We start from the raw sequence: 27871 nt of genomic DNA, 5'->3' as shown, positions 1-27871 counted from the left end.
AAAAAGAGGGAGAGAGAGAGAGAGAGAGAGAGAGAGAGAGAGAGAGAGAGAATGAACACACCAGGTTCCACTTGAGCTGTCTTGTACGTGCTCTCAGAGGAAACAGCTATTCTACCTTCTCCCTTTTGTACGCCACATTTCCTTTTTAAAACTTGAAATAGAAAATTACACTCTGTACATGTATTCTTGTAAGTTTCTTTTACTTAGTAACTTTTCCCGGAAACTCTTGTTACATCGCTCCCTGTTTAGTAGTGAGACCTGTGCCCTCACTCTTCTTGGGTGTCTTTCGGGAAGTTTCTGTAACAAACTGACTGCAAGCACAGAAATTGAGTTTCTTTTCTGAGTGCACAGTAAGTGTGCTTACAGCTTGACATAAAGTATTCAGACTCTTGTCCCATAAGATGTACATGTGGCATCTGACCTTCACATTGCTGGATACAAAGTGGTCACTGCATTCATGACCTCATGGCAGCTTTTATCACTTAAGCCTTTTTTTTTTTAATTTAATTTATTAGTTTTCATTTCAGTGAATACAGGCAGTTTGGTACCATTATTTAGGCTCATCTGTGATCTACCCCCTCCCATTAGACCCTCCTTGTTAATGAAAATGGGTCGTGCATTGTGGAGTTAGCCCCCAGTTATTAGTATGATAAATGTCTCTGCAAATTATGACCCAACATGTAACTCTGACATTCTTTCCGGCCCCTCTTCAGCAAAATTTCCCTGAGCCATGTTGGGTTTGTTTTTGGTCTGCTTCAGTGCTGAGGTGTTGGGGGCCTCTGAGGCTTTGGCTCTCTGATTTGGTAGGAGTTGATTTTTCTCTGCGTTGATCTCCTTCCCCTTTGTGCTGGTATCCGGTTCACAGGAAAACATCACCCTTGCTAATTTCGCCAGTTGTCCTTAGTTTCAGTTGGGCCCCTTTTGAGGTATGTTGGGGCAGCTCTCTTCTTAGGATCTGCATCTATCTGGAAAAGAGAAGCAGATTCTCCAACAGAGAGTAAGTTAGCACCCGGAAAATTGAGATAACACTTACTTTTTTGATAGACAGTTTGATAGGTGTAGGCCCTCTTATACCCCGTGATTGATGGTAGCTTGATATTGTAGAGTGGGCTTGTGTTTGGGTATGGTTCTGACTTGTTTCCCAGCTCCAGCTATGGGTCTAGTACCACTGAGTGGATCAGTTAGCCTTTTTCACCACAGGTCTGTAATTTCATATTACTTGAAACAATGTATCACATTCAAACTTTTCACACACACAAATTTTCATTCCATAGTACTTGGTGTATACAACATTGTAGATTTAATTGATACCTTAAAGGACTTAATTGAGCACTTGTATGCCTGTTTTCTATTCACATATCCTTTTTAAAAAATATTTTATTTTTATTTATTTGGCAGAAAGAAAGAGAGAGAGAGAGAATGGGCACGCCAGTGCCTCCAACCCTTAGAAACAAACTCCAGATGCATGTGCCACCTTGTACATCTGGCTAGAGTGGGTCCTGGGGAATCAAACCTGGGTCCTTTGACTTTGTAGGAAAATGCCTTAACTGCTAAGCCATCCCTCCAGCCCCACATATCTTTTTATAGCTATATTTTCTCAAATCTTTTACAGCTTTAAACATTTCAGCTATTTTTGGTATATTTAGTAAAAGAAATTTATATTGCTAACTGGTTTAATTAAGAAAACTTTTTATGTAAAAGTTTTACATTGAATAGTGTCTATCATCCATATCGCTAAGAATATGTTAACTGCAGAACTGGGGGGAAAGATGGTAGGTGGAAGTAAAATGGAGAAAGCTGGGGTTCACATGTTACCCTCCCACAACACCAATTCTCCTGCTGTGAGAGGTAACTGTGATATGATAACCATGGAAAAACTGTCTAAAAGGTTTCCTCAGGGGTTGAACTTGGAATCTTTTTTCTTTTTAAAAAATATTTAATTAATATATTTATAAGAGAGACGGGGGGGGGGGAGAATGGGTGTGCCAAGGCCTTTAGCCACTGCAAATGAACTCCAGATGCATGCGCCCCTTGTGCATCTGGCTTATGTGGGTCCTAGGGAATTAAGCCAGGGTCCTTAGGCTTCACAGGCAAATGCCTTAACTGTTAAGCAATTTCACCAGCCCTGGATTTATTCTTATTAAAGAAAATATTTAAAAGGATATAAAAGAGAATGAAATGAATCTGCTCAGAATTTGTAAGGAAACTAAAGAATTTGCATGCCATATTAATTTATGATTTCTTCTTATGGGGATGCTAAGCTTAATTTGAAACCTAACTCCTTCCCAGAAGCCAACCTTCACATAGTGTCACAGTGATGCCTTCAGTACCCCCCCTCCTCCAAGATAAGGTCTTACTCTACCCAGGTTGACTTGGCACTCATTCTGGAGACCGAGTCTAGAATGGCCTTGACTCACAGTGATCCTTCTATCTCTGCCTCCTAAGTGCTGGAACTAAAGGCATGCACCACCATGCCTGGGGATGCTTTAAGGTTTGAATTTTAGGAGGACATAAATGATGACTCTATTTCAAGTCTGAAGAGCTTCATGAAAGTTCAGCAGCTGTGCATGTGTTCTTTCATTCTTATGCGTGGGTTCTTTGTATGTCCTGCTTCAGTATATATGCACATGGAGTAATGTTTACATAAGCTAAGCACATATATCTCTTCAAACACTTACCATTGGGGTGCCAAAATCCTTTCTTAACAGTTTTCACACATATACATAATTATATATGTTTTTATTATTTATTAGAGAGAGGGAGAATGGGTGCACTGGGCCTTCAGCTACTACAAATGAACTCCAGATGTGTGCACCCCCTTGTGTACATGTGTGACATTGTATGTGTGTCACTGTGTCTGGCTTACATGGGACCTGGAGATTCAAACATGAGTTCTTAGGCTTTGTAGGCAGGCACCTTAACCACCTAGCCATCTCTCTAGCCCTATAATTACATTTTGATCATAATGCTCTCACATTACTTTCTTTTGTCCCCCTCCCCTAGCCCTTTCACTGATCCTTTTCTTCTAACTGTTCCCTCTTACTTTGACATCTTTTGTTTGCTCCATCACTCATGGGGGTATGTTGATGGGCCCAGTGTGCACAGGTGATAAAAGCTGCCATGAGGTCATGAATGCAATGGCCACTTTGTACCCCGAAAGCTTTCCATAGCTCTTCTCTCCATCTTCTAGTTCTCACATTCTTTCTACCCCTCTCCTACAGTGTTCTGTGAGCCTCAGAGGGCATGATAGTGATATCTCATTTAGTGCTAAGCACTCAACTGTCATTTCTTTTCAACACTCTGATGAGTTTCAAGTTCCCCCTATAGTCACTACCAACTATAAAAAGAAGTTTCTCTGGCCAGGGATGAGAGCAGCACTAGCTTATGGGCATAAACATAAATATTCAGAGAGAAATTTGATAGACACAACATATCCCTTTTGCCAAACAGCAGTAATAGCTTGGGCCTATGACCTCTTCTCTAGCATTAGGCTTTAGACTAGGTTTTCAGTAGAAGGTATGAACTTCTTCTGGTGGAGTGGGCCTTAAATCTAATCAGAGAGCAGTTGGTTATGCACAGAAAAGATACAACATTGTTCTACCAGTGGGAACAAAGAGCATTGGCAATAGACTATTATTTTGGGGTTTTCAGGGGTCTTCCTAACCAGCAACTCACTGGAAGGCATCTCAACCCTGGCACTGAACCACAACCCCTTCTTTCAGCTTTATGAGTTATGGAGTACATAATTGTCATCTATAGCCACCCTACTGTGCAATAGTACACCAGAACTTATTGCTCCTATTTTTAACTTAATATCTTCTGCTTAACTTTACCCCATCTGAACCTGTTCCTGCTCTCTCCATCCTTTAGTAACTACCATTCTACTCTCAGCTTCTATGAGATCAGCGCTTTTGGATTCCAAAAATGACTAGAATCATAGTACCTATCTTTCTCTGCTTGGCTTATTTCACTTACTATAACATTTATAGTCTCCACTTCCATCCATAGTGTTGTAAATGACAATAGTTCTTGAATAGTACAGATTTTCTACTCTGATGGTGTATATTGATTGTCAAATTGACAGGACCTAGAATCATCTTTGAGGGATAATGTAGACTAAGTTAGTCTCTGCACATCTGTGAGGGGTTTTGTTGAGTAGGTTAATTATTTGTGAGAAGGCTCACCATGCAGTGGGCCAGGGTCCTGGACCATGTATAAATGGGGAGCTGACTTAGCAGAAGCACTCATGGCTCTGTTCTACTTCCTTGCTGTTGGGATGAACATGAATAGCTGCCTTGAGCTCCTGCTGCTGCACCTTCCCTGCCATGATGGACTGTGACCCTGAACTGTAAGTTCAAGTATACCCTTCCTCCCTTAAGCTGATACTTCTCAGGTATTTTGTTCCAGCAAGGAGAAAAGTTGATAAATATGCATGCCTCAGTCTATAGACAGTTTTCATTTTCTTGGGTTTTATGTATAGTGCTGTGACATGGGAAAATAGTTCTGTCTCCACTATACTGACTTCATTTCCTCTAGATATATATCCAACAGTAAGATTGCTGGGTCACGTGGCAGCTGTATGTCCACTGTCTTGCAGATTCCATATGACTTCCTGTGATGCCTGCACACTATGTGTGATCACCGCCAGTGTGCAAGTGGTCTAGTTTCTCTGCCTCCTGGCTGGTATTTTTGTGTTCTTTAAATTATTTTTTTAGTTTCTGTTCAAATATATATTGTATATTGAGCCTCTCCCTCCCCCTGCCTTTCTCTCCCCTCTCCCTGGGTTGTCCCCAAGACAGATTTACTTTTACATCATACATAGATATGTGATTTCATGTATCTAAAATCTAAGAACACAAATCCAAGAAATCATAACAATACTTGTCTTTCTGAGACTGGCTAGTTATTATTCAGATTTTGAAAATTGGTTGAGGCTTGGTTTATCATATAATCTATTCTAGAAAATACTCCGTGCGCTGATGAGATGACTATATGGTTGGGTGGAACATTGTGTGTGTCTGTTAGGTCCTCTGTATGAAGTCCAGAACCAACATATCATTTTTGTAAACCAAAGAATCTGATGGATTTATGTGTGTGATTTTGTTGAATGTATAGATCAAACCAGGCAAACTGGCTATAAATTAGGTTCCCACAGCTTTCTTTTTAAATTCAATTAAGTTGCTAGAGAACTTAGAATCACCATACTTAAACTTAACAAGTTTTTATAAAGGAAATTTGATGTGTTGGTGGTTTTGAGACAGTGTTTCTATGTAGCCCTGGATTACCAGACACTTACTGTGTAGCCCAGGATGGCCTTGAACTCATGGTAATTCTTTTTCAACCCCCACAGTACTGGGATTACTGGTGTACGTTACCAAGCCCAGTTTACGAAGGGCAAATGTATATATATAAGTTTATTATTTTGAGAGAGAGAGAGAGAGAATGGGCATGCCAGGGCCTCTAGCCACTGTAAAGGACTCCAGATGCATGTGCCTCCTTGTGCATCTGGCTTTCATGGGCCCTAGGGAGTCAAACCTGGGTCCTTTGGCTTTGCAGGCAGGCACCTTAACCACTAAGCCATCTCTGCAGCCCCATGAAGGGCATTTTAAAAGACACAAATATTGCCTAGTAAGATAGCTCGGTGGATAAAGTATTTGTCACGCAAGCATGAAAGCCTGAGTTCAATCCCTAGAACCCACATTAAAGAAAGTGGATGGGGTACAATGGCAGGTGCTAGTAATCCTCACATTGGGGAGGTGGAAATAGGTGGATAGATCCATAGGATTAATGTAACCTGGCTGGTGGTTCCCGGCTAAGAATATTCTAAATAAAAAACTGTTGGAAGGCATGTGAGGATTGACACCTATGTCATCCTGTGACCTATCTGCCATACAAACACACACACACACACACACACACACACACACACACATACACCACTCAATTAAGGAGCCAGATAAACATAGAACTAGGTTTGTAAGGTTCTTAAATACAGGTACCTTAGAGTTGGGCGCTCCATCCTCCTGGCATGTGTGGAGTTCTTGTTCAACACTGTATGTTTTCATGTGCTCTTCTCTCCAACCCCTGTGCTTTGCTCGTGTTCTCCTGGAGAGTGGGTCTCATGTAACTCAGGCTGCCTTTGGACTCAGTATGGAGACAAGGATGAAATTGAACTCCTGCTCCACCTGGAATTACTGGTATATGCCAACCACACCTGATTTCATGCAGGCTAGGGACTGAATCTGGGCTTTGTACATGCTGGGTAAGTGCTCTACAAACTGAGCCTATGTTTTCTGTTTTTCTCTTTCTAATTTACCTATTGGTTCATCAGTTTTGTTTAAATCACTAACCTTTGCCTATTTAAGTGTTACCTGTTGTTTTCCCAACTGCTTGTTGGCTCACACTCTTACTGTTTTCTTCTTTTGTCAACTTTGATTTTGCTTAGATTTTTCTATCTTGAGATAAAAACCTTGTAATACTAGTTTGAGCCTCTTTGCTTCCTAATTTTTATCTTGTGTTTGTTTGGTGAGTGTGCATGGGTATATATGTGTGTTTCTGTATGTGTGGGAGCCTGTCTGTGTACAGGTCCCTGTACATGTGGGGAGGTAGAGGTGCATACCAGAGGTAGACACTGAGTGTCCTCCTCAATCTCGTTTCAGGTTTCATTTTGAGGAATTCCATTTTATTGAGACAGGGTCTCTCACTAAATGTAGAGCTCATGGATTTGGCTGATTAGCTAGTCAGTGAGCCCCAGGGGATTCCATGTCTCCACCTCCCCAGCTGCGGACTTGGGAGATGCCACCATGATTGACATTTTAGATGGGTGCCTGGGATTTGAACTCAGGTATTCATGCACATGGGCCAAGTACTTCATATACCACCTGGGCTTTATCTACTGAGCCACCTCCCCAGTCCCCTTCCGCTCATTCTTGATTTGTCTCTGTGTTCCATGACTAGGTACATATGCATGGATTGGTGTGTTCCTTTTGTGTGTAGTATGGTATATGTGGTATCTGCACATGTGTGTACATATGTGTGCTCCAGCCATGTCTGTGGAGGTCAGAGGACAGTATCAGATGTCCGTTTTCATTCTTCTGTAGGCTTCCTTGAGAAAGAATCTCCTAAACTGGATCTGAGTTTTTGGTCAGATTGGCTGACCAGTGAGCCCCAGTGATTCTCCAGTTTCCACTCCCCACAGGACTGGGCTATAGGTGTGTATGTGTGACTATGCCCAGCTGTTTGTGTGGGTATTGAGAATCAAACTTGCGTGGTCCCAGACCCTCATGCTTACATGACAAGTACTCTTACCCACTGAACCATCTCCCCAGCTCATAATGAAAAAAATCCAATAATAGAACATAACAGTTTCTTTCTGCTATTATTTTTTTCCCAGGGTCTCATGTAGTTCTGGCTGGCCATGAGCTCCACTCTGTAGCTAAGGGTGAATTTGAACTCTTGATCCTCCTGGCTCTAACTCCTGAGTACTGGGGTTATAGACTTGGGTAACTACACCTTGCTCATGGTTTTTGTTTTCAATATGTCTGTGGTCCTGCAGCTTGAGTTTATAAGTAGAAGGATCAGGATTCAAATCCATCATTAATCCTCATATGCTTTCATCTCATTTTGTCCAATATTTGAGTAGCATTGCCAATTACAATGTCCTTCCAGTTTTCATTCTGAGGAATTTCCTTGTCTTTTACTTCCAACTACTTCACTGCTAGTATTGAACCCAGGGCTTTGCATATGACAGGCCAGGGCTCTATTACTGAGCTCTGTCTTTATAGGACAAATAGAAGGATTTAGCTAAGGTATCCTTTGTTATTCCAGACCAATGGGAAAGTCTTGTTATTTTTCACCCATATAAGTGAAAATTAACAATTCAACTGGATTTAAATTGAATGTTCTCTTTTCCGTAAAGATTTCAGTTAAAATTCACTTTTTACACTAACACTATATATATGTCTATACACACACACACACACACACATATACATACATACATATACACACATATATATCTTCTGCTTTCTTAAGAGAGTTGAATTAAAGATTAACTAAAATATTTTTCCTTTCCTGTAAATTGAGGCTAAGATGGCATAAAAGAAAATTGTAGTATTGAATATGAAAGCTACCTATTCATTTCCATCTGTGTCCATGTTTAAAATTAAAATGAAATTTTTGGAACAGAAACTATACAAAATAACAAGGGATGCCTGCCTAACTGTAAGCACTGGGTCCCTTCATCATAGTGCCTCCCTCCTTCATTCCATTCACTTCATTTCAGTGGGCAGTTTAAATTGTATGAGAGCAGTTTTAAAATTCTGTTTTTGCCAGGTGTGGTGGTGCACACCTTTCATCCCAGTACTTGGGAGGCAGAGGTAGGAGAATTGCTGTGAGTTTGAGGCCACCCTGAGACTACATAGTGAATTCCAGATCAGTTTGGGCTAAAGTGAGACCCTACCTCAGAAAACAAAGCAAACAAACAAAAAAAGCCTAAATGAAATTCTGTTTCTTAGTGACTTCAAGATCAGCCTGGGCTAGAGTGAGACCCTGCCTCAAAAATTATTCTTTATTGGGCTAGAGAGAATTTTTAGTGGTTAAGGCACTTGCCTACAAAGCCAGAGGACCTCACTTAGATTCCCCAGGACCCAAATAAGCCAGATGTACAAGGTAGTGCATATGTTTGGAATTCATTTGCAGTGGCTAGAGGCCCTAGCATGCCCATTCTCAATCTCTTTCAAATAAATTAATAAAATAAAAATATTTAAGAAAATTTTAAAAAGAAAAAATTATTCTTTTTAAAATATTGATGTATGTTGCTTCAAATATCTCTAGGCATACTAACTAATTATATGATAAGGTTTTTTCCCCCTTTTTCCTTCCTGTTTCTTTAGACAGGGTCTCCCTATATATCCCAGGTTGGCTTTGAATTCCTAATCCTTCTGCCTCCTAAGTGTTAGGATTACAGGCTATATTCGTCATTCTTAATTATGCTACATGTTTTGTGATTCTTGGTGGCGAGCAATTTGAAGAATGAGGAACAGGAAGAATTTCAAGGCAAATAGGTAGGGAGTAAGCTCTATTTACCTTTTTGTTTTTTGAGGTAGGGTCTCATGCTAGCTCAGGCTGATTTTGAATTCACTATGTAGGCTCAAGGTGGCCTTGAACTCATAGTAATCCTCCTACCTCTGCCTCCCAAGAGCTGGGATTAAAGGCATGTGCCAACATGCCCAGCTCTATTTATTTTAATATTTTATTTATTTCAGGAAGAAAGAGAGAGATCAAGAGGCAGATAAGGAGAGAATGGGGACACTAGGGCCTCTACGCACTCCAAACGAACTCTAGACTCGTATGCCACCTTGTGCATCTGGCTTTACATGGGTACTAAGGAATCAAACCTGGGTCCTTTTGGCTTTGCTGGCAAGCACTTTAAATGCTAAGCCATCTCTCTGATGCTTCTCTCTCTCTCTCTTTTAAAAAGGATACTTAAAACATTTTAGAGGGGGCCATGTATGTACACATATTCTTGTGTGTGAGTATGGAGCACATGTGCCATGGTCCACATATGGAGGTCAGAGCACAACATATAGAGGTCAGCAAACAGCTTTCCAGGGATGGTCCTTGCCTTCCACCTTATTGAAGCAGGGTCTCTAATTTTTGTTGTTGTTCTTCACTGCACTGGTCTACAGCTTCTGAGAAATTCTCTCTCTACCTCCCTAGTGGGCTTGCTGGGATTACAGAACCTGCCTGGGCCTCTGACTTTTATATGGAATCTGGGAATATGAACTCAGATATGCAAGCTTGTGTGTCAAGTGCTTTATCCACTGAGCCATCTCCCCAGCCCAATCCAACTCTCTTAATTGTCAAGATGAATAGAAGTATATGTTCAGTATCCACTGGTTGCTGGATGTTTCCTTTAGTATGTTTAGAAAAGGGCCTGCCATTGTTGATTTCATGAGTATAGATAGGTGTAGGAGTGGGAAAATAAAGCAGGGACCTGGTCAGTACACAAGATTTCCTCCCATTCTGTGGGTTGTCTTTTGGCTCTGTTTATGGTGTGCTTGTCTGTACAAAAGCTTTTCAATTTCCTGAGATCCCACTGATTGTTTGTTTAATTTCCTGAGCTAGGGGGATCCTATTCAGGAAGTCTTTCCTCTCTCATATATCTTGGAGAGTTTGTCCCGTTTTTTCCCTTTTATTGTTTTAGAATTTTAGGTCTTATGTTGAGGTCCTTAATCCATTTGGAGCTGATTTTTGTGCATGGTAAAAGTAGTGGGTGTAGTTTCCTATCTCTCTCTCTCTCTCCATGTATATACATATATATATCTGGTTTTGTATTTTTTTTTTTTGGTTTTGTTTTTTTGAGGTGGGGTCTTGCTCTAGCCCAAGCTAACCTATAATTCACTGTGTAGGCTCAGGGTAGCCTCAAACTCACAGCAATCCTCCTACCTCTGCCTCCCAAGTGCTGGGATTAAAGCCATATGCCACCACACCTGGCTAGTTTCATTTTTCTACATGTGGGTATCCAATTTCTCCAGCACCATTTGTTGAAGATGCTCTTTTCTCCAGTGTGCATTGGTGGCTCCTTCGTCAAAGATCAGGTAGCTGTAGTTACCTGAATGAAGGCCTGCATCTTCTGTTCATCTATATGTATATTTTTTTGCCAGTACCATGCTGTGTTAATTACTATGGCTTTATAGTATAATTTGAAGTCAGGTCTAGTGATACTTTCTAAAGTGTTTCTTTTGCTCAGGATAATTTTGGATATCTGAGGCCTTCTGTAGTTCCATATGCATTTTGAGACTGTTTTTTCTTTTTGAGCCAAGCCCAACAGACTGACTTTTTAAAAAAATATTTATATTTATCTATTTATTTGAAAGATAGAAAGAAGGAGGGAGGGAGGCAGAGAGAGAAAGTGAGAGAATGGACACACCAAGGCCTCCAGCCACAGCAAACTATCTCCAAATGCACGTGCATCTGGCTTACGTGGGTACTGGGGAATTGAGCCTCAAACCAGGATCCTTAGGCTTCACAGGCAAGTGCTTAACTGCTAAACCATCTCCCCAGCCTTTTTTTTTTTTTAATGAGAGAATGTGTGTGTGTGAGGGAGAATTGGTACACCAGGGCCTCCAGCCAGTGCAATTGAACTCCAGACATGTACACCCCCTGTGTGCATGTACAACCTTGTGCTCTTGTATCACTGTGTGTCTGGCTTATGTGGGACCTGGAGAGTTGAACATGAGTCTTTCGGCTTCACAGGTAAGTGCCTTAACCACTAATTAGTGTCTTCAGCCCTTGAAACTATTTTTCTTTAGGAAGAAAGCTGCTGGAATTTTTATAAGTATTCTATTGAATCTGTAAATTGCTTTTGGCAGGATAGCCATTTTTATAATGTTGATTCTTTCAATCCATGAGTATAGGAGGTCTTTCCATCTTCTTATATTTTCCTCTATTTCTTCAGTGTTTTTAAAGAAATATTTTATTTTTATTTACTTATTAGAGAGAGAGAAGAAAAGAATAGGCATGCATCACCACATGTATCTAGCTTATCTGGAGAATCAAACCTGGGTCCTTTGGCTTCTCTGGCAAGTGCCTTAACTGCTAAGCCATCTCTCCAGCCCCTTTCTTCAGTGTTTTTATGTTTTCATTGTATAAGCCTTTCACTTTCTTGGTTAGTGAAATTCCAAAACATTTTTTTTGTGTGTGTGGCTATTGCAAATGGAACAGGTTCACTGATCTTTCTACATATGTTTGTTTTTAGCATATAGAAAAATACATGGTTATTGTGTTGACTTTGTATCCTGCCACTTTGCTGAAAGAGTTTATCACCTTTAGAGGTTTTTTTGGTGGGGGATGGAGAGATGATTTAGCAGGTTAAGGCATTTGCCTGCAATCCTAAGGACCCAACTTTGATTCCCCAGTACACACATTAGCCAGATACACAGTTAGCACATGGGTCTGGAATTTATTTGTAGTGATTGGAGGCCCTGACACACTCATTCTCTCTGTCTCTCTCCCACACTTCTTTTTTTATTTCTCTCAAATAAATTCATATTTTTTAAAAAGTTTTTTGATGGAGTCTTTTGGGTCACCTTACATACAATCATGTCATCTGCAAATAGGGCTAGTTTGACTTACTTGTTTTCAGTTTGTATCCCTTTTATTTCTTGTCTTATTGCTTGGGTTAGAACTTCTAGCACTATGTTGAAAAGCAGTGGTGAGAGCAGGCACTCCTGTCTTGCTCCTGATATTAATGGGAACTCTTCGAGGGTTTTCCCATTTAGTATAATTTGTGCATTAGATGCTTTATATATAGCCTTTACTATGTTGTCCTTATTCTCTCTAGCATTTTTCATGAGGTGATGCTGTATTTTTTTGATGACCTTCTCCACATCTGTTGAAATGATCATGTGGTTCTTATGATTAAGCTTATTTATAGGTAGGATGTTTATCAATTTACATATGTTGAACAATCTCTGCATCCCTTGGATGAAGCCTACTTGATCAAGGTGGATGATGCTTTTTAAAATTTAATTTAATTTTTATTTATTTATTTGAGAGTGACAGACAGAGAGAAAGAGGCAGATAGAAAGAGAGAGAAAGAGAGAATTGGTTCTCCAGGGCCTCCAGCCACTGAAAATGAACTCCAGACACATGCGCCCTTTGTGTGTCTGGCTAATGTGGGTCCTGGGGGAATCGAGCCTTGAGCCAGGGTCCTTAGGCTTCATAGGCAAGTGCTTAACCGCTAAGCCATTTCTCCAGCCCTAAATGATGCTTTTGATGTGTTCTTGAATTCAGTTTGTGAGGATTTTATTGAGAAGTTTCGCATCTGGGTTCATCAGGGATATCAGTCTATAATTTTCCTTTCTTGTGTCTCTGTCTGGTTTTGGTATTAAGAGTAATGCTGGTTTTTTAGAAGGAGTTTGGAGCATTCTTTCTTTTAATAATTTGAGAAAAAGTGGTTTTAGTTCTTCAGTGAAGGTTTGGCAGAATTTGGATGAGAATCCATTAGGACCTAGATTCTTTCTGGTTAGGAGGTTTTTGATTACATGTTCAAATTCATTGGAAGTGACAGGTTTATATAGGAAGTTTGTCTGCTGTGAGTTTAATTTTGGTAGGTGTCTAGAAATTCATCCATTTCTTCCAGATTATGCAATTCCTTGGAATGGAGGTTTTGGAAGTATGTCTTAATGATTCTTCCAATTTCGTTGGTGTCAGTTGTGAGCTCTCCATTTTCATTTTTTATTTTGTTATTTTGAGACTTGCTTTCTTTTGATTAAAATTAGCAAGGGGTTTATCAGTTTCAAAACACCAACTCTCCATTTCATCAATCTTTTTAATTGTTTTCTTAATTTCCAATTCATTAATTTCTGCTCTGAGTTTGATTCCTTCTTTCCATCTGGAGCTCTTGGGATTGGAATGTTCTTGTTTTTCTGACGCCTTTAGGTAAACGGTTATTAATTTGGGACCCCTCTGTCTTTGACAGGAAAGTATTTAATGCTGCACATTTTCTCCTTAGGACTGCTTTCATTGTCTCATAAATTCTGGCATATATTTTCATATCATTTACTTCTAGAAATTTTTACAATTTTCTTTTTGATTTCCTCATGACCCATTCATGTTTAGTAGCATGTTATTCAGTCTCCACGAGCTTGTGTGTTGTCTGTTGTTTCTCTTATTATTGATTTCTAGCTTAATGCATTATGTTCAAATATAATACAGGGACTTATGTCAGTTTTCTCGAATTTATGGATGTGTGCATTATGCCCTAAAATATGATCTATTTTAGAGAAGATTCCATGAGCTGTTGAGAAGAATATGAATTTTGTAGAATTAGGGTGGAATATTCTATAGATGGATGTTAGGTCTAATTGGTCTATATTGTTGTTAAGATCCATTATTTCCCTGCTGATTTCTGCTTGGATGAAAGTGGGATATTAAGTCCTCCAGTATGATATAATTGGGATTTATTTCTGGTTTGTGATCAAGCAGATTTTGCTTTATAAACTGTGGTACATCTGTGTTTAGTGCATATAGATTTATGATTGTGATATCCTCTTGTTGGATTTTTCCCTTGATGAGTGAAAAATGGCCTTCTTTGTCTCTTTTGATTCCTTTTGGTTTGAAGTCTGTTTTGTCAGTATAGCCACACCTACTTCTTATTTTCATTTTCTTAGAAGGTTGTTTTTCATCCTTTCACCATGAGGAGGTGTCTGTCCATAGTAGTGAGGTAGGTTTCTTGTAGACAGCAGATGGATTGATACATTTTTTCTGATCTAGCCAGTTAACCTGTGCCTTTTAGGGGGTGTTCAGACCATTTATGTTTAAAGTTATAAATATGTTTTGTCCAGCTTACATAGGTTCTGGGGAATTGAGCCCTGGCAAGCAGGCTTTGCAAGCAAGCACCTTTAACCACATGACCATCTTCCCATCCCCTAGAGATGTTTGGCAGGCTTACTGATGTGTTGACTGGTCAGCACAAAGATTTCTTGGAAGACAGGACAGCAGGTTAGACTAAATATTCATTTGATTACTTTTCTTTTTATTTACTCACTAAATAGTTGTATTTTATCTGTTTTGTCCCAAGAAATTGTATGATAAAAATGTAACCCCAAATACCACAACTCTTGCTTATATAATTCTGTGTATAAATTTTAAAATATAATTACTCTGCAGTTTTAAAATTTATTATTATTTATGTAATTATTTGAGAGAGCAAGAGAGAATGAGCATACCAGAACCTCTAGCCACTGCAAACGAACTCCAGATGCATATACCACCATATGCATCTAGCTGAGTTGGGCACTGGAGAATAAAACCTGGGTCCTCAACTGCTAAGCCATCTGTCTAGCCCATTCTGCTGTTTTTGTGTGAAAGATCAGAACTTCCTAGATGACACATAATTGTGGATGTTTTCTTAGAAAAATGTGTAGAAGAAGGAAAATAGGTTCCTAGTCACTTCTGAGTGGAATGTAAGAGCATTACTACTTTTAGCCATTGTATTGCTATCTGGGTTTTACTCAAAATGCAACATATACTGCGTTAGCTTGACATTAAAATAAAAAAAAAAAAAGCAGGGCGTGGTGGCACACACCTTTAATTGGACCAGAAGCAGTTTATGAAAGGAAAGGGTTTATTTCAGGCTTACAGATCTACGGGAAACACTATCAATAGCAGAAGAAGCTGGCTTACTTCTATAGATTCATAGCAGAGAGACACCATCCAGCAGCCAGCACCACCAAACCTAAACAGCCAGAGCTTCAAACTGTTCTCCACTCACCTTAGGACTAGACTCAAGATCTGCCCCAAAATGCACCTTAGGGCTAGACTCTAAGATCCATCCCCAGTGATTCACCTCCCCTCACCCCCCCCCCCCCCAACATAGCAGGGATCAGCTGGCTAGGGGCTCAAGCTGAAAGTACACCCTCTCCCTATTTTTCAGAGAATTATGAGTTTTATTTCAGGGAGATTTAGGATCTAGAGAAGCACAATTTTTAACTAAGAACACATGATTATTTGGAGCCATGCCTTCCAACTATCAGAGAGGAAGGAGTTTCCAAGTTGGGCAATTGAGGATGATGGTATAAAAGCAGCATTTGACCTATGCCTTGAAACTTGAATAAAGTTTAAATAGAAGATAGGTAGATTGCTGGGCGTGGTGGCGCACGCCTTTAATCCCAGCACTTGGGAGGCAGAGGTAGGAGGATCACTGTGAGTTCGAGGCCACCCTGAGACTACATAGTGAATTCCAGATCAGTCTGGGCTAGAGTGAGACCCTACCTCAAAAAAACAAAACAAAACAAAATAAATAGAAGATAGCTAGATAGATGGGATAGATGGAAGATGGATAGATGGGAAGAGGAGAGTATGTATCTTGAAATAAAAAAGTAGTCTTCAGAATATCATGATAAATAGCCAGAATTTTGGGGTCTGTAAGCACCGGGATTTTATGTTAGCTTTGATAAGGCAGTTGATTTATAAATGATGCCCATCAAAAATCTGAATGGATTTTGGGCATGGTGGCGCACACCTTTAATCCCAGAACTTGGGAGGCAGAGGTAGGAGGATCACCATGAGTTCAAGGCCAACATGAGACTACAGAGTGAATTCCAGGTCAGCCTGAGCTACAGTGAGACCCTACCTCAAAAAAAATTAAATAAATAAAAATCTGAATGGAAAACCTGGCATGATGGCACACACCTTTAATCCCAGCACTCTGGGAGGCAGAAATAGGAGGATCACTGTGAGTTCAAGGCCAGCCTGAGACTACATAGTATATTCCAGGTCAGTCTGGGCTAGAGTGAGACCCTACTTTAAAAAAAACAAACTGAATGGAAAATTAAATAAAATTAAGTTGGTGAGAAAATAAAGTATCAGTTTTGTTATAAACATATAATGGTTATACTTAAAATTGTTGTTCATTCATTCTTTTAAAAAATTATTTATTTTTTGGTTTTTTCTAAGGTAGGGTTTTACTTTAGCTGAGGCTGATCTGGAATTCACTATGTAGTCTCAGAGTGGCCTCAAACTCATGGCAATCCTCCTACCTGTCTCCCGAGTGCTGGGATTGAAGGTGTGTGCCACCATGCCCAGCTCTCCTTCATTCTTATCATTTCAGTAGTTAAATATGTTGTACTTAGTCTGATTTAAAAGAAATATATTTTTTTAGTGGGAAGGGAGAAAGAATAAAATTAATATGAAGAAAATATGTTTCTTTAGAATTATTCAAATAGCTTTAAAATAATTGTTTTAAAAGAGTATAAACAGTTGTGGTTCTCTCTCTTTTTTTAACCACATTTCATCAACAGCAGAGAAGATGTTGTCAAACTAGTCTTCAGACTAAAGGTTTTCACTGTGTCAGATGACCTACACTCAAAACAAGTTAACAACTGTTTTCTTTTATCAGTACTTTTTCAGTGAGTAGTTTCATTTTGTGTTAAAATTTAAAGTTGGGTCTTTATTTGCCCCATACAATTATTTGGCTTATGTATAGACTGGTCTCTCTTGTTCTGTGGAGTATATATGCCAAGATAATGGGTACCTGAAAGGACACAGAGAGTATACTGTGTACCAAACCCTCTTTGTATACTGTGTTCTTCCTTTAAACTCACATACATGTTCAGTGCCTTTTCCATCTTTTTTTTTTTTTTTTTGTGGGAAAAAAAGAGGTTTATTTTGGCTTACAGGCTCAATGGGGAAGCTCCATGATGGCAGGGGGAAATGATGGCATGAGCAGAGGGGTGGACACCACTTCCCGGCCAAGACTAGTTCAGCAACAGGAATAGGAGAGTTTGCCAAACACTGGCAGAGGAAACTGGCTAGAATACCCATAATCCCATCCCCAATAATACATTGCCTCCAGGAGGCGCTAATTCTCAAATCTCCATCAGCTGGGAATTTAGCATTCAGAACACCTAAGTGTATGGGGGACACCTGAATCACACTACCACTATATATATATATATATATATATATATATATATATATATATATATATACACATATACATATATATATATACATATACATACATATATATATATATATACATACACATACACATATATATTTGCAAGCAGAGAGAGAGAGAGAAAGGGAAAGAGAAAGAATGAGCATGTCAATGCCTTTTGAGCTGGAAACTTCAGATGCATGTGCCACTCTGCATTTTTGTGGGGCTTTTTGTGGGGACTGGGGAATTGAACCAGGGTCCTTAGGTTTTATAAGCAAGTGCCTTAATTACAGAGCCATCTTTCCAGCCCCTCCCCCCTTTTTGACATAAGGTCATACTCTGGCTCAGACTGACCTGGAACTCAAGTGCTGGGATTAAAGATGTATGCCTCAATGCCTGGCCTTTTCAAATTTTTAAAAAAATACTTCTTAATTTTTATTTATTTGAGAGAGTGAGAGATACAGAAATAGGCAGGTAGAGAAAGAGAAAGAGAGAATGGGCATGCCAGGGCATCCAGCCACTGCAAACAAACTCCACTTGCATGTGCCCCCTTGTGCATTTGGCTTACATGAGTCCTGGGGAGTCAAACCTAGGTCCTTTGCCTTTGCAGGCAAGTGCCTTAACCACTAAGCCATCTCTCCAGCCCCCCTTTTTTTCTTTTCAATTTCTTTTCCATCTTCAGTAGACAGTTATATACTATGGTTGTAGCTTTTGCAGTGTGAGATGTGATAACAAAATTAGTATAATTCTTTTGTTTGTTTTGTTTTTCGAGGTAGGGTCTCGCTGTAACCCAGGTTGACCTGGAATTCACTGTTTAGTCTCAGGCTGGCCTCAAACTCATGGCAATCCTCCTACCTCTGCTTACTAAGTGCTGGAATTAGAAGCTTGCACCATCAAGCCTGGCTTATTCTTCACAGTTTCATGGGTGGATTTGTTCTTGCCATGGGTGGTAGCAGTCTCTGCATATCATTCTTTTTCCTTCCCTTATTAAGCCAAGAATTTTTATCTTTTCATTGAATTATCAGCATCACTCCTCTTTTCCTTTAGGGTCATTATTAAGTACAATAGTGCTAACCACAAACACCATTATGCCACAGTTGATCTGATAGCCAAGACAGTGGTTGATGGATACATGGTGGGTACTAAAAGGTTGATACACACTTTGGGTGGGATGGAGTGGACAGGCATGCATCTCATGATTCTACTCAGAATGCTGTGCAGTATAAAACTTAAGAATGGTTGATAGAATTTTCTTTTTTTTAAAAAAATTATTTATTTATTTAAGAGACAGAGAGAACATGCCAGGGCCTTCAGCCACTGCAAAAGAACTCCAGATGCATGTACCACCCTGTGCATCTAGCCTACTTGGGTCCTGGGGAATCCAGCTGTGGTCCTTTGGCTTTTCAGGAAAGCACCTTAACTGCTAAGCTATTTCTCTAGTCCTGGAATTTTCTATTTAATATTTTCCGACTGCTGCTGACCTTAGGTAACTGAAACCTTAGGAAAGAAAATGTGGGTAAAGGGGACTATTGTATTTAGCTGCCAGTTTAGTCTGCTTTCTGTTACTATAATGAAATAACTATGACAGGCTAAGTTCATAAAACCAAAGAGGATTATTAGCTCACAGTTCTGAGGCTCAGAGTCTGATTAAATCAAGGGACACTGGTTTAGCCACTATGAAGGCCCACTAGGTAGATGGTAGTGGGAAAGTAGATTACATTGCAAAACAGATGTCATAGAGACACTGCAATCTACAAGCCCTTTAGGAAGCACATGACTAATTGACTTTCAGGGCATCCAAGTAGACCTTACCTCATAAAGGTTCTACACTATATTTTTCATCCTTGAATCCATAAACCCTTAGGGACCAACTGCCTCCAAACCATAGCCAATGCCTATAGGGTAGATTTAGAGGGATGAAGATGTTCTGGTCCAGGGTTTCACCACATATGCTAGTTGTCTGTACTTACAAAGATGTGGTTCAAGGATTGATGACTTCAGGAAGTTGCTGAGATGAACACAGTTCAGTAAGATTGTTATCTTAAGGTTGTTGGATGTTTCTGACCCTGATATGCTATTGAGGTTACCCAAGGAGGAACAGCCCACATCATTTCACAAATACCAGACCATAAAGCTCTGCTCTCATGATCTGTTTTTCAGATCTTCTGTTACCAAGAATTCAAATTGCTTGAATTTACACATAAATAATAATGACATTAACTGATTCATTCAAAGTTGTGTGTTTCCTTAAAGAACTGGATTTGATCTAATTTCTTCATCATGTTGTGTTTCTTTCCTTTTGCCCCACAGATTCAAAATCATTACAGATCCATGATATTCTATATTAAATCTATAAAGTACACAGAATGAGCTTTGAAGAAAAAAATAAGACTAGTAAATCTAGACTGATGTTGTTAGAAAAGTAATAGTAAAAGAGCCAATGAATATTTGAAATCTAGGTTACCATTTTGTAGTTGGGAAGAAATTTTTTGCAATAAATCTGTTATCTTCAACTTACAAAGATCAATTCCTTTTACATTATAAAGTGTTCAGCAAGTGCACTATGGTTTATACAGAAAGCCTTGTTGCCTTGGGAGGAGAAATGGAGAAAGTGGCTCTGTGATTCAGTGTCCTGTTCCATGCCCCCTCTACAGAAACAATCATCACCTTTAAAAACTGTGTAGATGGCATTCTAACAGGGACATGGCTCTTTCACTTCATTTTTAGTTACCAATATTATTTATTTATCTTCCTACGTCAGTTCATGTAGAGCCAAATAGTTAAATATCCATTAGGGAAGGTGTAATTTTTACCAGGCAGTGGAAGAGTATCTTTTTTTAATGAACTTTTGTATGAGTTGTCTATAGTAGTATCCTTGAGGTTGGATTGGGAGGTCAAAGAATGTTTATATTTGTGTAAGTATCACCAAGTCACTTTTGAAAAAAAAATGGTATCATTTTTCATTTGCCAGTATTGTAACTGAAAACATTGAAAATGGTGTAAGTTATATCAGACTTTAAAAATGTAATAGCTAACAGGATATGTTGCTTTGATAATTTAAAATTGTGGAGATTATTTATAAAGCGGTGATAATCCTGGTCTCTCTCTGTCTCTCTTTCTCTCTCCCCCTCTCCCTTCCCCTCCACTTTGTTTCCTAACTCTTTACAGAGCAAACTCTTCATGGAAGGATTTAGAAGCTTGAAAGAAGGAGAGCCAGTGGAATTTACATTTAAGCAATCTTCCAAAGGCCTTGAATCAGTGCGGGTAACGGGACCTGGTGGGAGCCCTTGCTTAGGCAGCGAAAGAAGACCCAAAGGGAAGACACTACAGAAAAGAAAGCCCAAGGGAGATAGGTAATCATTTGCTGGGCTGCTTTATGAGCTTGTTGTATTTGGAAAAGATTTCTAAAAATCTTTTCATATTCTTATTTATGTTATTGGATTTTATATAGTCTAGCCAAAAGAAAATGTCACCACCAAAATGCTGGGGAGATGGGTCAGTGGGAAAGAAAGATCTTGCTGTATAAGCACAAGGATCTGAGTTCAATCCCCAGCACTTACAAAAAAGAAAATGCCACAGCAGACAGGACATAGAATAGACCAAGAGTGTAGCCTGTTTTGCAGCTTGAATTATTTGCAGAGTAAGTGGGATGCAGGCAGCGGAAGCACCACATAGTCCCTTGACTACCATTTTCACCAGACTGTTCTGAGACCACAGGTGAGGGCCTGAAGTCCCCAATTGACAGAGAGGAGACGACCCTCTCTACACACATAATTTGCCAATTTGCCACCTGCTTTTTCAAATAGCTCACATGTAGGCAATTCAATATTAAAAAAAATAAAAAGGAAGGAAAATCACTTGACATCCTAACTATAGGTGAAATTCATTTTTTAAAAATGCTGCTTTGAAATTTTCAGGGATTTCCCCCACTTAAAATATCACAGCCTTTTTCATGTCAATCATTAGTGCTCACATGTTTCCAGTGTATTAATCTTCCAAAGTTTAGGCAAACAGTGCTATCAATGAATATTTAGAGAATTTCAGTGCTTTGAAACCAGCAGTACTACTGTACTAACTCAGGTATATTTTTAAATATCTAATTCTACCCTTAGGATTAAATATTTATTACTGAAAATTTTGGACCAAAGAGTATATATTTAATAAGTTTTTATACCTGTTTCTAAAATGCTGTCCAGAGCAATTACAGCCAAAATAGAACTGCTCCAGAAATGAGATAGCTTGCTAAGTATCACTGTTGAGTGTTTCCTAATTACATAGCTTAAAGAGTTGTCACTTATTGTTTACCTCGACTATATTAGAAGCTGAATATATGTGTGTGTGTGTATGTATATATATATATATATATATACACACACATGTTTCATTTTCATTTTTTTCTTCTACAAATTGCACATTTCTAATGAATTTTTAAATTTGTTTTTATTGACTTCTAATTTCTCATCCTATATTTAAAGCTATAAACCATTTGCCTAAAATTTGGAAGAAATAAAATGCAGTTTTCCTTTTGTAGAATATATTTTACCTTTAGTGATAGTGGTTTTAAAAAATATAATTGGAGTTTTGAATTGTTACAGAAGCAATAATAGTATCTCATATCTCCATAATAGTATCTGATTTTGAGTGCTGTCTGCTTTCTCACTTAAAAAGTGAAGAACATCCCATAGGTGCCAGTGTCTAGAATGCTAGCATTTTGGAGGCTGAGGCAGGAGGAGTGCAAGTTAGAGGCCAGCCTGAGCTACCTAGTGAATTTATGCCAGCTTGGCCCACATAGCAAGACTGAAGATAAAATCAACCAACCACCCTCTGAGAGGCTGTATGTGCAGCTCCGTGAACCCCTGCTTGGCACATGCATGTGGCATCAAAAAGAAAATAACGATACACTCTATCCATTTTCATTAGTTTGTATCTGTTAATTTAACTTTTACATGTAACTTTCTTCTCATTGTGATGTAATTAATTTTTGAAAAGAGGATGTACTTTTCTTCCCAAAGTGCCATCTTATTATTACGATAACATTTATTGCTAGTTCCTGTTTTCCCTTTGATATGAAAAACCATCAGTGAGAGAATAAATTCTCTTTTCATCTATAGTTTTAGTTCATTTTATGCAAAGAAAGTCCATGAGTATAGACATTTTATTATGTATGTGCTTAGAGTGAGAATTATACTATGCAGATATAAACGCAAAGTCAAATAAATAAAACAATCCTTTGTTTCCATGTACTTTACATTAAATGTTTTAGAGTTTTTCTAGAACATTGCTTATGCTTTCTGCCTTGCAGTCAGTATGAGGGAGAATGTAGAGGCCAACAGTCAACAGTGTAGGACACAAAGAAGGCCTTGTCTAGGGGTTCAATCATTATGCAAACTCAGAATCTGGAGAAAATGGGAAGTCATTGGAAAAATTTAGGCTAAAATGTAACAAAATGTAACTTATACCTGCATGCACTAGTCAGTTTTCTGTTTATGTTACAAAATACCTGAGAAGATCAACTTGAAAAGTAAAACAATTAGGTGGGCTGGGATACACTGTCATTAACCTACTTCTTCTAAGTAGGCCTTGCCTCCTAAGATTTCCAGTAGTTCATTAAGCTATGAACCAATAACTGGAGTTTTCTATTGATAATATTAGCACCAGTCACCTCCCGAAGGCTCTACTTATTGAACTATGGTGCATTGGGGCCAAGCCCTCAACACATGAGCTTTTGGGAAACCTTTCAGCCACAAATCATTCCTGAAGTCCCACTCTGGTAGCTGGTATTACTCTGGTAGCTATTATAGTTTGAAGAGGCAGGAATGGAAGTGGAAAGACCACTAAGGGATGTTTCCCAGGGATTCCCGAAAGAGATGGTGGTGGTTTGGTTGGGGTGGTAGACATGGAAGTTGTGAGCGAAAATTCCTATATGTTTTGAAGGTGGAGACGGCAGGATTTACTGATGGATCAGATGTGGACTGTGAGAGAAGAAGAGTCCAGGATGACTCCAAGGTTTGTTTGGCCTGTGCAACAGGATAGGAGGGACCATGTGCCAAGAGGGAAAGACTGTAGAAGGTGTAGTGCATCAGGAGCTTGGGTTGGGCATTTTTGGAAGTCCATAATAAATCTGCAAGTGGAGGTTCAGATTAGGCAGACAGATGCATGACAAGAAGTCCTAGATATGGAGATCATTCAGTCACGTTCAGTGCAAAGACAGAGCCCACCATACAAGTATATTTAAAGAAAGCAGTGAGTCCTAGTACATTCCAGAATTGAGTCAGTGAAGCAGCCAGGGGGGCTAGAGTAATGGGAGAGGGGGACTGGAAATATAGAGGGGATCTAGATTTGGAAGAGGGGAAGTAAATCAAGGAGGGCACTATCAGGCTGCTTGGTGGTACTGGTGGTAAATGAACTTGAACCGTGCATGAAAGTTATTAGCACAGTACAAGCTGTCGCAGTGGGAGCCTGTCCTCAGAATGAAAAGAAAGGAAGCAGAGGTGGAAATGCAGACACAAGAGGGTGGGTTCCTGCAAGTAAGAGCTATGGGAAGTACCGTGTGTGTATATGTTAATGGGGACTGGCTTAACCTGTAGGAGAGAGTAGAGTGATTGCTGGAGAGATTTGTTAATTTCTTAAAGTTTCGTTTTTATCTAATTCTTTTCTTTTTGTTCTTTTTGTTTTTTATTTTTTCAAGGTAGGGTCTTACTCCAGCCCAGGGTGACCTGATACTCACTCTGTAGTGCCAGGCTGTCCTCATAGTGATCCTCCTACTTCTGCCTCCAAGTGCTGAGCTTAAATTTATGTGCCTCCATACCTGGAAATTTTGTTTTTTTCAAGGCAGGTTTTCACATTAGCCCAGGCTGACCTGGAATTCACTCTGTAGTCCCAGACTGACCTCAGACTCAGCCATCCTCTTATTTTAGCCTCCTAAGTGCTGAGACTAAAGGTATATACTACCATGCCTCACTAAAGATTGGGATTTAAAGCACAGTTAGGAGAGCCGATTGTGACCACAGATGGTTTACTCTTTAAAACTGAAGACAAGGGGCTGGAGAGATAACTCAATGGTTGAAGGTGGTTGCTTTCAAAGCTTGACAGCCTGGATTTTTATCTCCAAAAATCCATATAAAGCCAGATGCACAAAGAGGCACATGCATCTGGAGTTTATTTGCAATGGCAGGAGGCCCTGGTGAGCCCATTCTCTCTCACTCTCTCCCCAGATTTAAAAAAAAAAAAAAGTTAGGGCAGACAGATGAGCATGAAGGTAGGCTATACTGTTTGCTTAGTGAAACCTGAAGTGAGGTCCATTACTTGAGAGTGGTGGTAGAAGAGGAAGCCTGGAAATTATCCACAAAGAAGGTATACATGTTATGGAAAAGAGAAAAAACATCCAGGCGGTTAGGTTAATAGATATGAATTTAGCTGGGCATGGTGGCACGTGCCTTTAATCCCAGCACTCGGGAGGCAGAGGTAGGAGGATTGCTGTGAGTTCGAGGCCATCCTGAGACTCCATAGTGAATTCCAGGTCAGCCTGGGCTAGAGTGAAACCCTACCTTGAAAACCAAAAAAAAAAAAAAAGATATGAATTTAAAGAAAAGTCATTCCATATTATGTTTTCTCCAGCCATTACTGATGTCATTGCTATAAACAGTACAGTAGACATTACAATAAACTGACTACAGTTGGGTTTTCCTAGTTGAGAATGAGAGAGAGAGAATGGCACTGAAGAGAGCAGTGTAGTGATACATAGGAGGAAGACACTGAGAATGTGGTAGGCTTGAGGTACATAGGCTGCCTGGAGTCCAAACTTGCTTGTCACTGGGGTACTAGAAGGCATGACCTGACCAGGTGGAGGGAGTTATTCAGAGGTTAATAACTGCACCTCCTGCTGTCCTTTACTGAGAACCCTCAGACACTATTTCCAACTCACTTACATTCAGAATGCCTCCATCTTTGTCACTAGAATTAGCAGCTCCAGTGTCCATGTGCCACTTTAATGAGATAATGTCATAACATCCTCCAATAATAAGTATGAAGACTCGTAAATCAAAACAATGAGAAAACAGGATTTCAAAGTGTGATAGCAAAACACAGGTAATTTTCCACTGATTGTGGCAGTAGTGACCTTAGAAATTAATTGTTCCTAAGTGTTTTGAAGATTTTCAAGTTGCTGGTTTCCCCTGTGGATGTTAATGGCATTTCCTGATTTCTTCTGTGGATGGTAGCAGGTTTGGTGATGAGTGACTGTCCTTTTTCCGATTTCATGTTTCTTAGCATGAAATATGCAAAGCAGCCTTTAGTCTCATAAAATCTACATTCCCTAATGCTTCTAGATGCTTTGTCCCTTTACTTGAGTACTGGATTGTATTTCATTATATCTTAACTGTATTTCAAAGAAACTCTCTTAATTTGCTATACTGCTTTTTCCCCTCATCACTTTCTATGATTATTGTGTTCTCTCCTTTTATTTTACTTTTTATCACAAAAGTTTTCAAAATATAAGGAGGTAGGATACAAGGTGAAGTCAGCACATGTATATTAATGTCTTATATGTAATTATGAATATTTGTGTGGAACTATTTTAAAGTATGTTACAGATTCCATAAATCAAAATAAATACAACAGTTCACAAGGTACATTAGCACATATTATGATTGCCCCAGTTAGGACTGGGGATATAGCTCAGTGTTAGAGTGCTTGCCTAATATGCAGCAGATGCTGGTTCAGCCTTCAGTACTGCATAAGATATAACTAAGTCAGGGACCAATACTTGTCTAGTACTCCTTGGTTCAGTCCCCGGCAGTACACAATGAAGAAATACAATTTTCTTGGTTGCCTAAAGCTTTTTTTTGATGGCTATTTTTCTAAAAAAAAAAATCAAAACATGCCTAGAATGGATAAGGTCCTGGGTTCAATCCCTAACACCACTAAACAAACAAACAAACAAACATTTCCTGGGTCTCTAAGAACTTCTCTTTTTTTTATTTGTTTTCCCTTTAAGCCAGAAACCAGTAAAAGAACTTGCCTTTTAAGGTCTGGGGATATTGCTCAGTTGGTAAAGTGCTTCGTAGCATGCACAAAACCTTGGTTGGACCCTCAGCACAACATAAACTGTAACCCCAGCACTCAGGAGCAGAAATTCAAGGCCATCCTTGGCTACATCCATAAGCTCCAGGCTAGTCTGTGATATATGAAACCCCATATAAAGCAAAAAGAAAAAGAAAAACATGCCTTATGTTTCCATTCACTTTTATATGTCTTGTTATTTAGAGCAGCATCTCCTACACACTTCATTCAGGAACTAATCCATCATAGTAACTTGTTGAACAAAGTAGGCCAATTGTTTTGAAGTGGATACCAAAACTGAACCCATGCAGTGGTTTCATTCTTATGTCTATAAATTTGCTTCTCTTGCTCTTACATTGCTTATAAGTTAGAAACTGAAAAATTTAAACTTGATTCTAGCAGACTTCTTCTCTGCCTACCTTTCTTCTAGGTAGTGAAAGGGGAGAACAAGTTTTGAAACCCTAGGATAATTCTAGATCACAGTTTGAATTTGTCTTCTAGTTCTAATTACATGGAAGTTGTTCATCTTTGGTAAGGGTGCCATGGACCAGCATGGTCCTCACAGTTTTCTGTCTTCAGATGACACAGTGTTGATGTTGCCCATTGCTGATGAATGTTACCTCTGACCCTGTGCTCAGGATGGTTTTAGGCAAGACTCTACACCTTGAAGTCATTTCCTTTTACTTTTGTAATTAATAAGCATTTGGTAGAGAGATATTTTAAGATTGTAAATAACCTATTCAACATATTGAAATTATTGATTATATTAATTAGAACCATGTTTTTTTTTTCAGTGACTTGTAATCGATAGCCATCATTATTATTTATTTTTGTGCTCAAATATTCTTAATTCAGCTACAAGTGGCACCCCCAGGCTGGCTTTTTGACAGGTCCTTATTATTTTTCAGTACTTACTCAAAAATAATAGTACAAGATATTTTCACACTATAGAATATTTAAGAGAATTCTACTATGACTGGGGATATGGGCATAGCTCAGTGGTGAAGCTCTTACCTTGCAAGTATAAGGCCCTGGGCTCAATCCTGGGATACTCAAAACATAATATTAAATAATTGATTTGGTTTGCTGAAGTGTTAGAAAGCTAGAATTCTAGTTAATTTCTTAGAGGAAAAATAAATATTGGTATTATGTATATTTTGCTTCTGCATACTTTATTTAGAGTGTTAACTTTATTTTACTTTCAAATTGTCATAAATAAGTTTAGAGTGGTGGTGTATGCCTTTAATCCCAGCACTTTGGAGGCAAAGGTAGGAGGATCACCATGAGTTCAAGGCTACCTTGAGACTACATGGTGAATTCCAGGTCAGCCTGGACCAGAGTGAGAGCCTACCTCAAAAAACA

The 27871-nt window shown here is 39.1% G+C and overlaps 1 protein-coding gene across 1 annotated transcript in view; it reads left to right on the top strand.

Moving 5' to 3' along the window:
- Window positions 1–27871, top strand: part of Lin28b (lin-28 homolog B) — a 119436-nt gene that overhangs the window by 48891 nt on the left and 42674 nt on the right. Inside the window, exons 3-4 of the mRNA XM_045155242.1 lie at window positions 20618–20802; window positions 23384–23455. Of these exons, the coding sequence (XP_045011177.1) occupies window positions 20618–20802; window positions 23384–23455 (257 nt within the window). The remainder of the gene's footprint in view (window positions 1–20617; window positions 20803–23383; window positions 23456–27871) is intronic.

Source organism: Jaculus jaculus, chromosome 7 (genome assembly GCF_020740685.1).
Source record: "Jaculus jaculus isolate mJacJac1 chromosome 7, mJacJac1.mat.Y.cur, whole genome shotgun sequence".
Lineage (NCBI taxonomy): Eukaryota > Metazoa > Chordata > Mammalia > Rodentia > Dipodidae > Jaculus > Jaculus jaculus.
The sequence above is the reverse complement of the archived record's forward strand: the minus strand, read 5'-3'. Positions and strand labels throughout refer to the sequence as shown.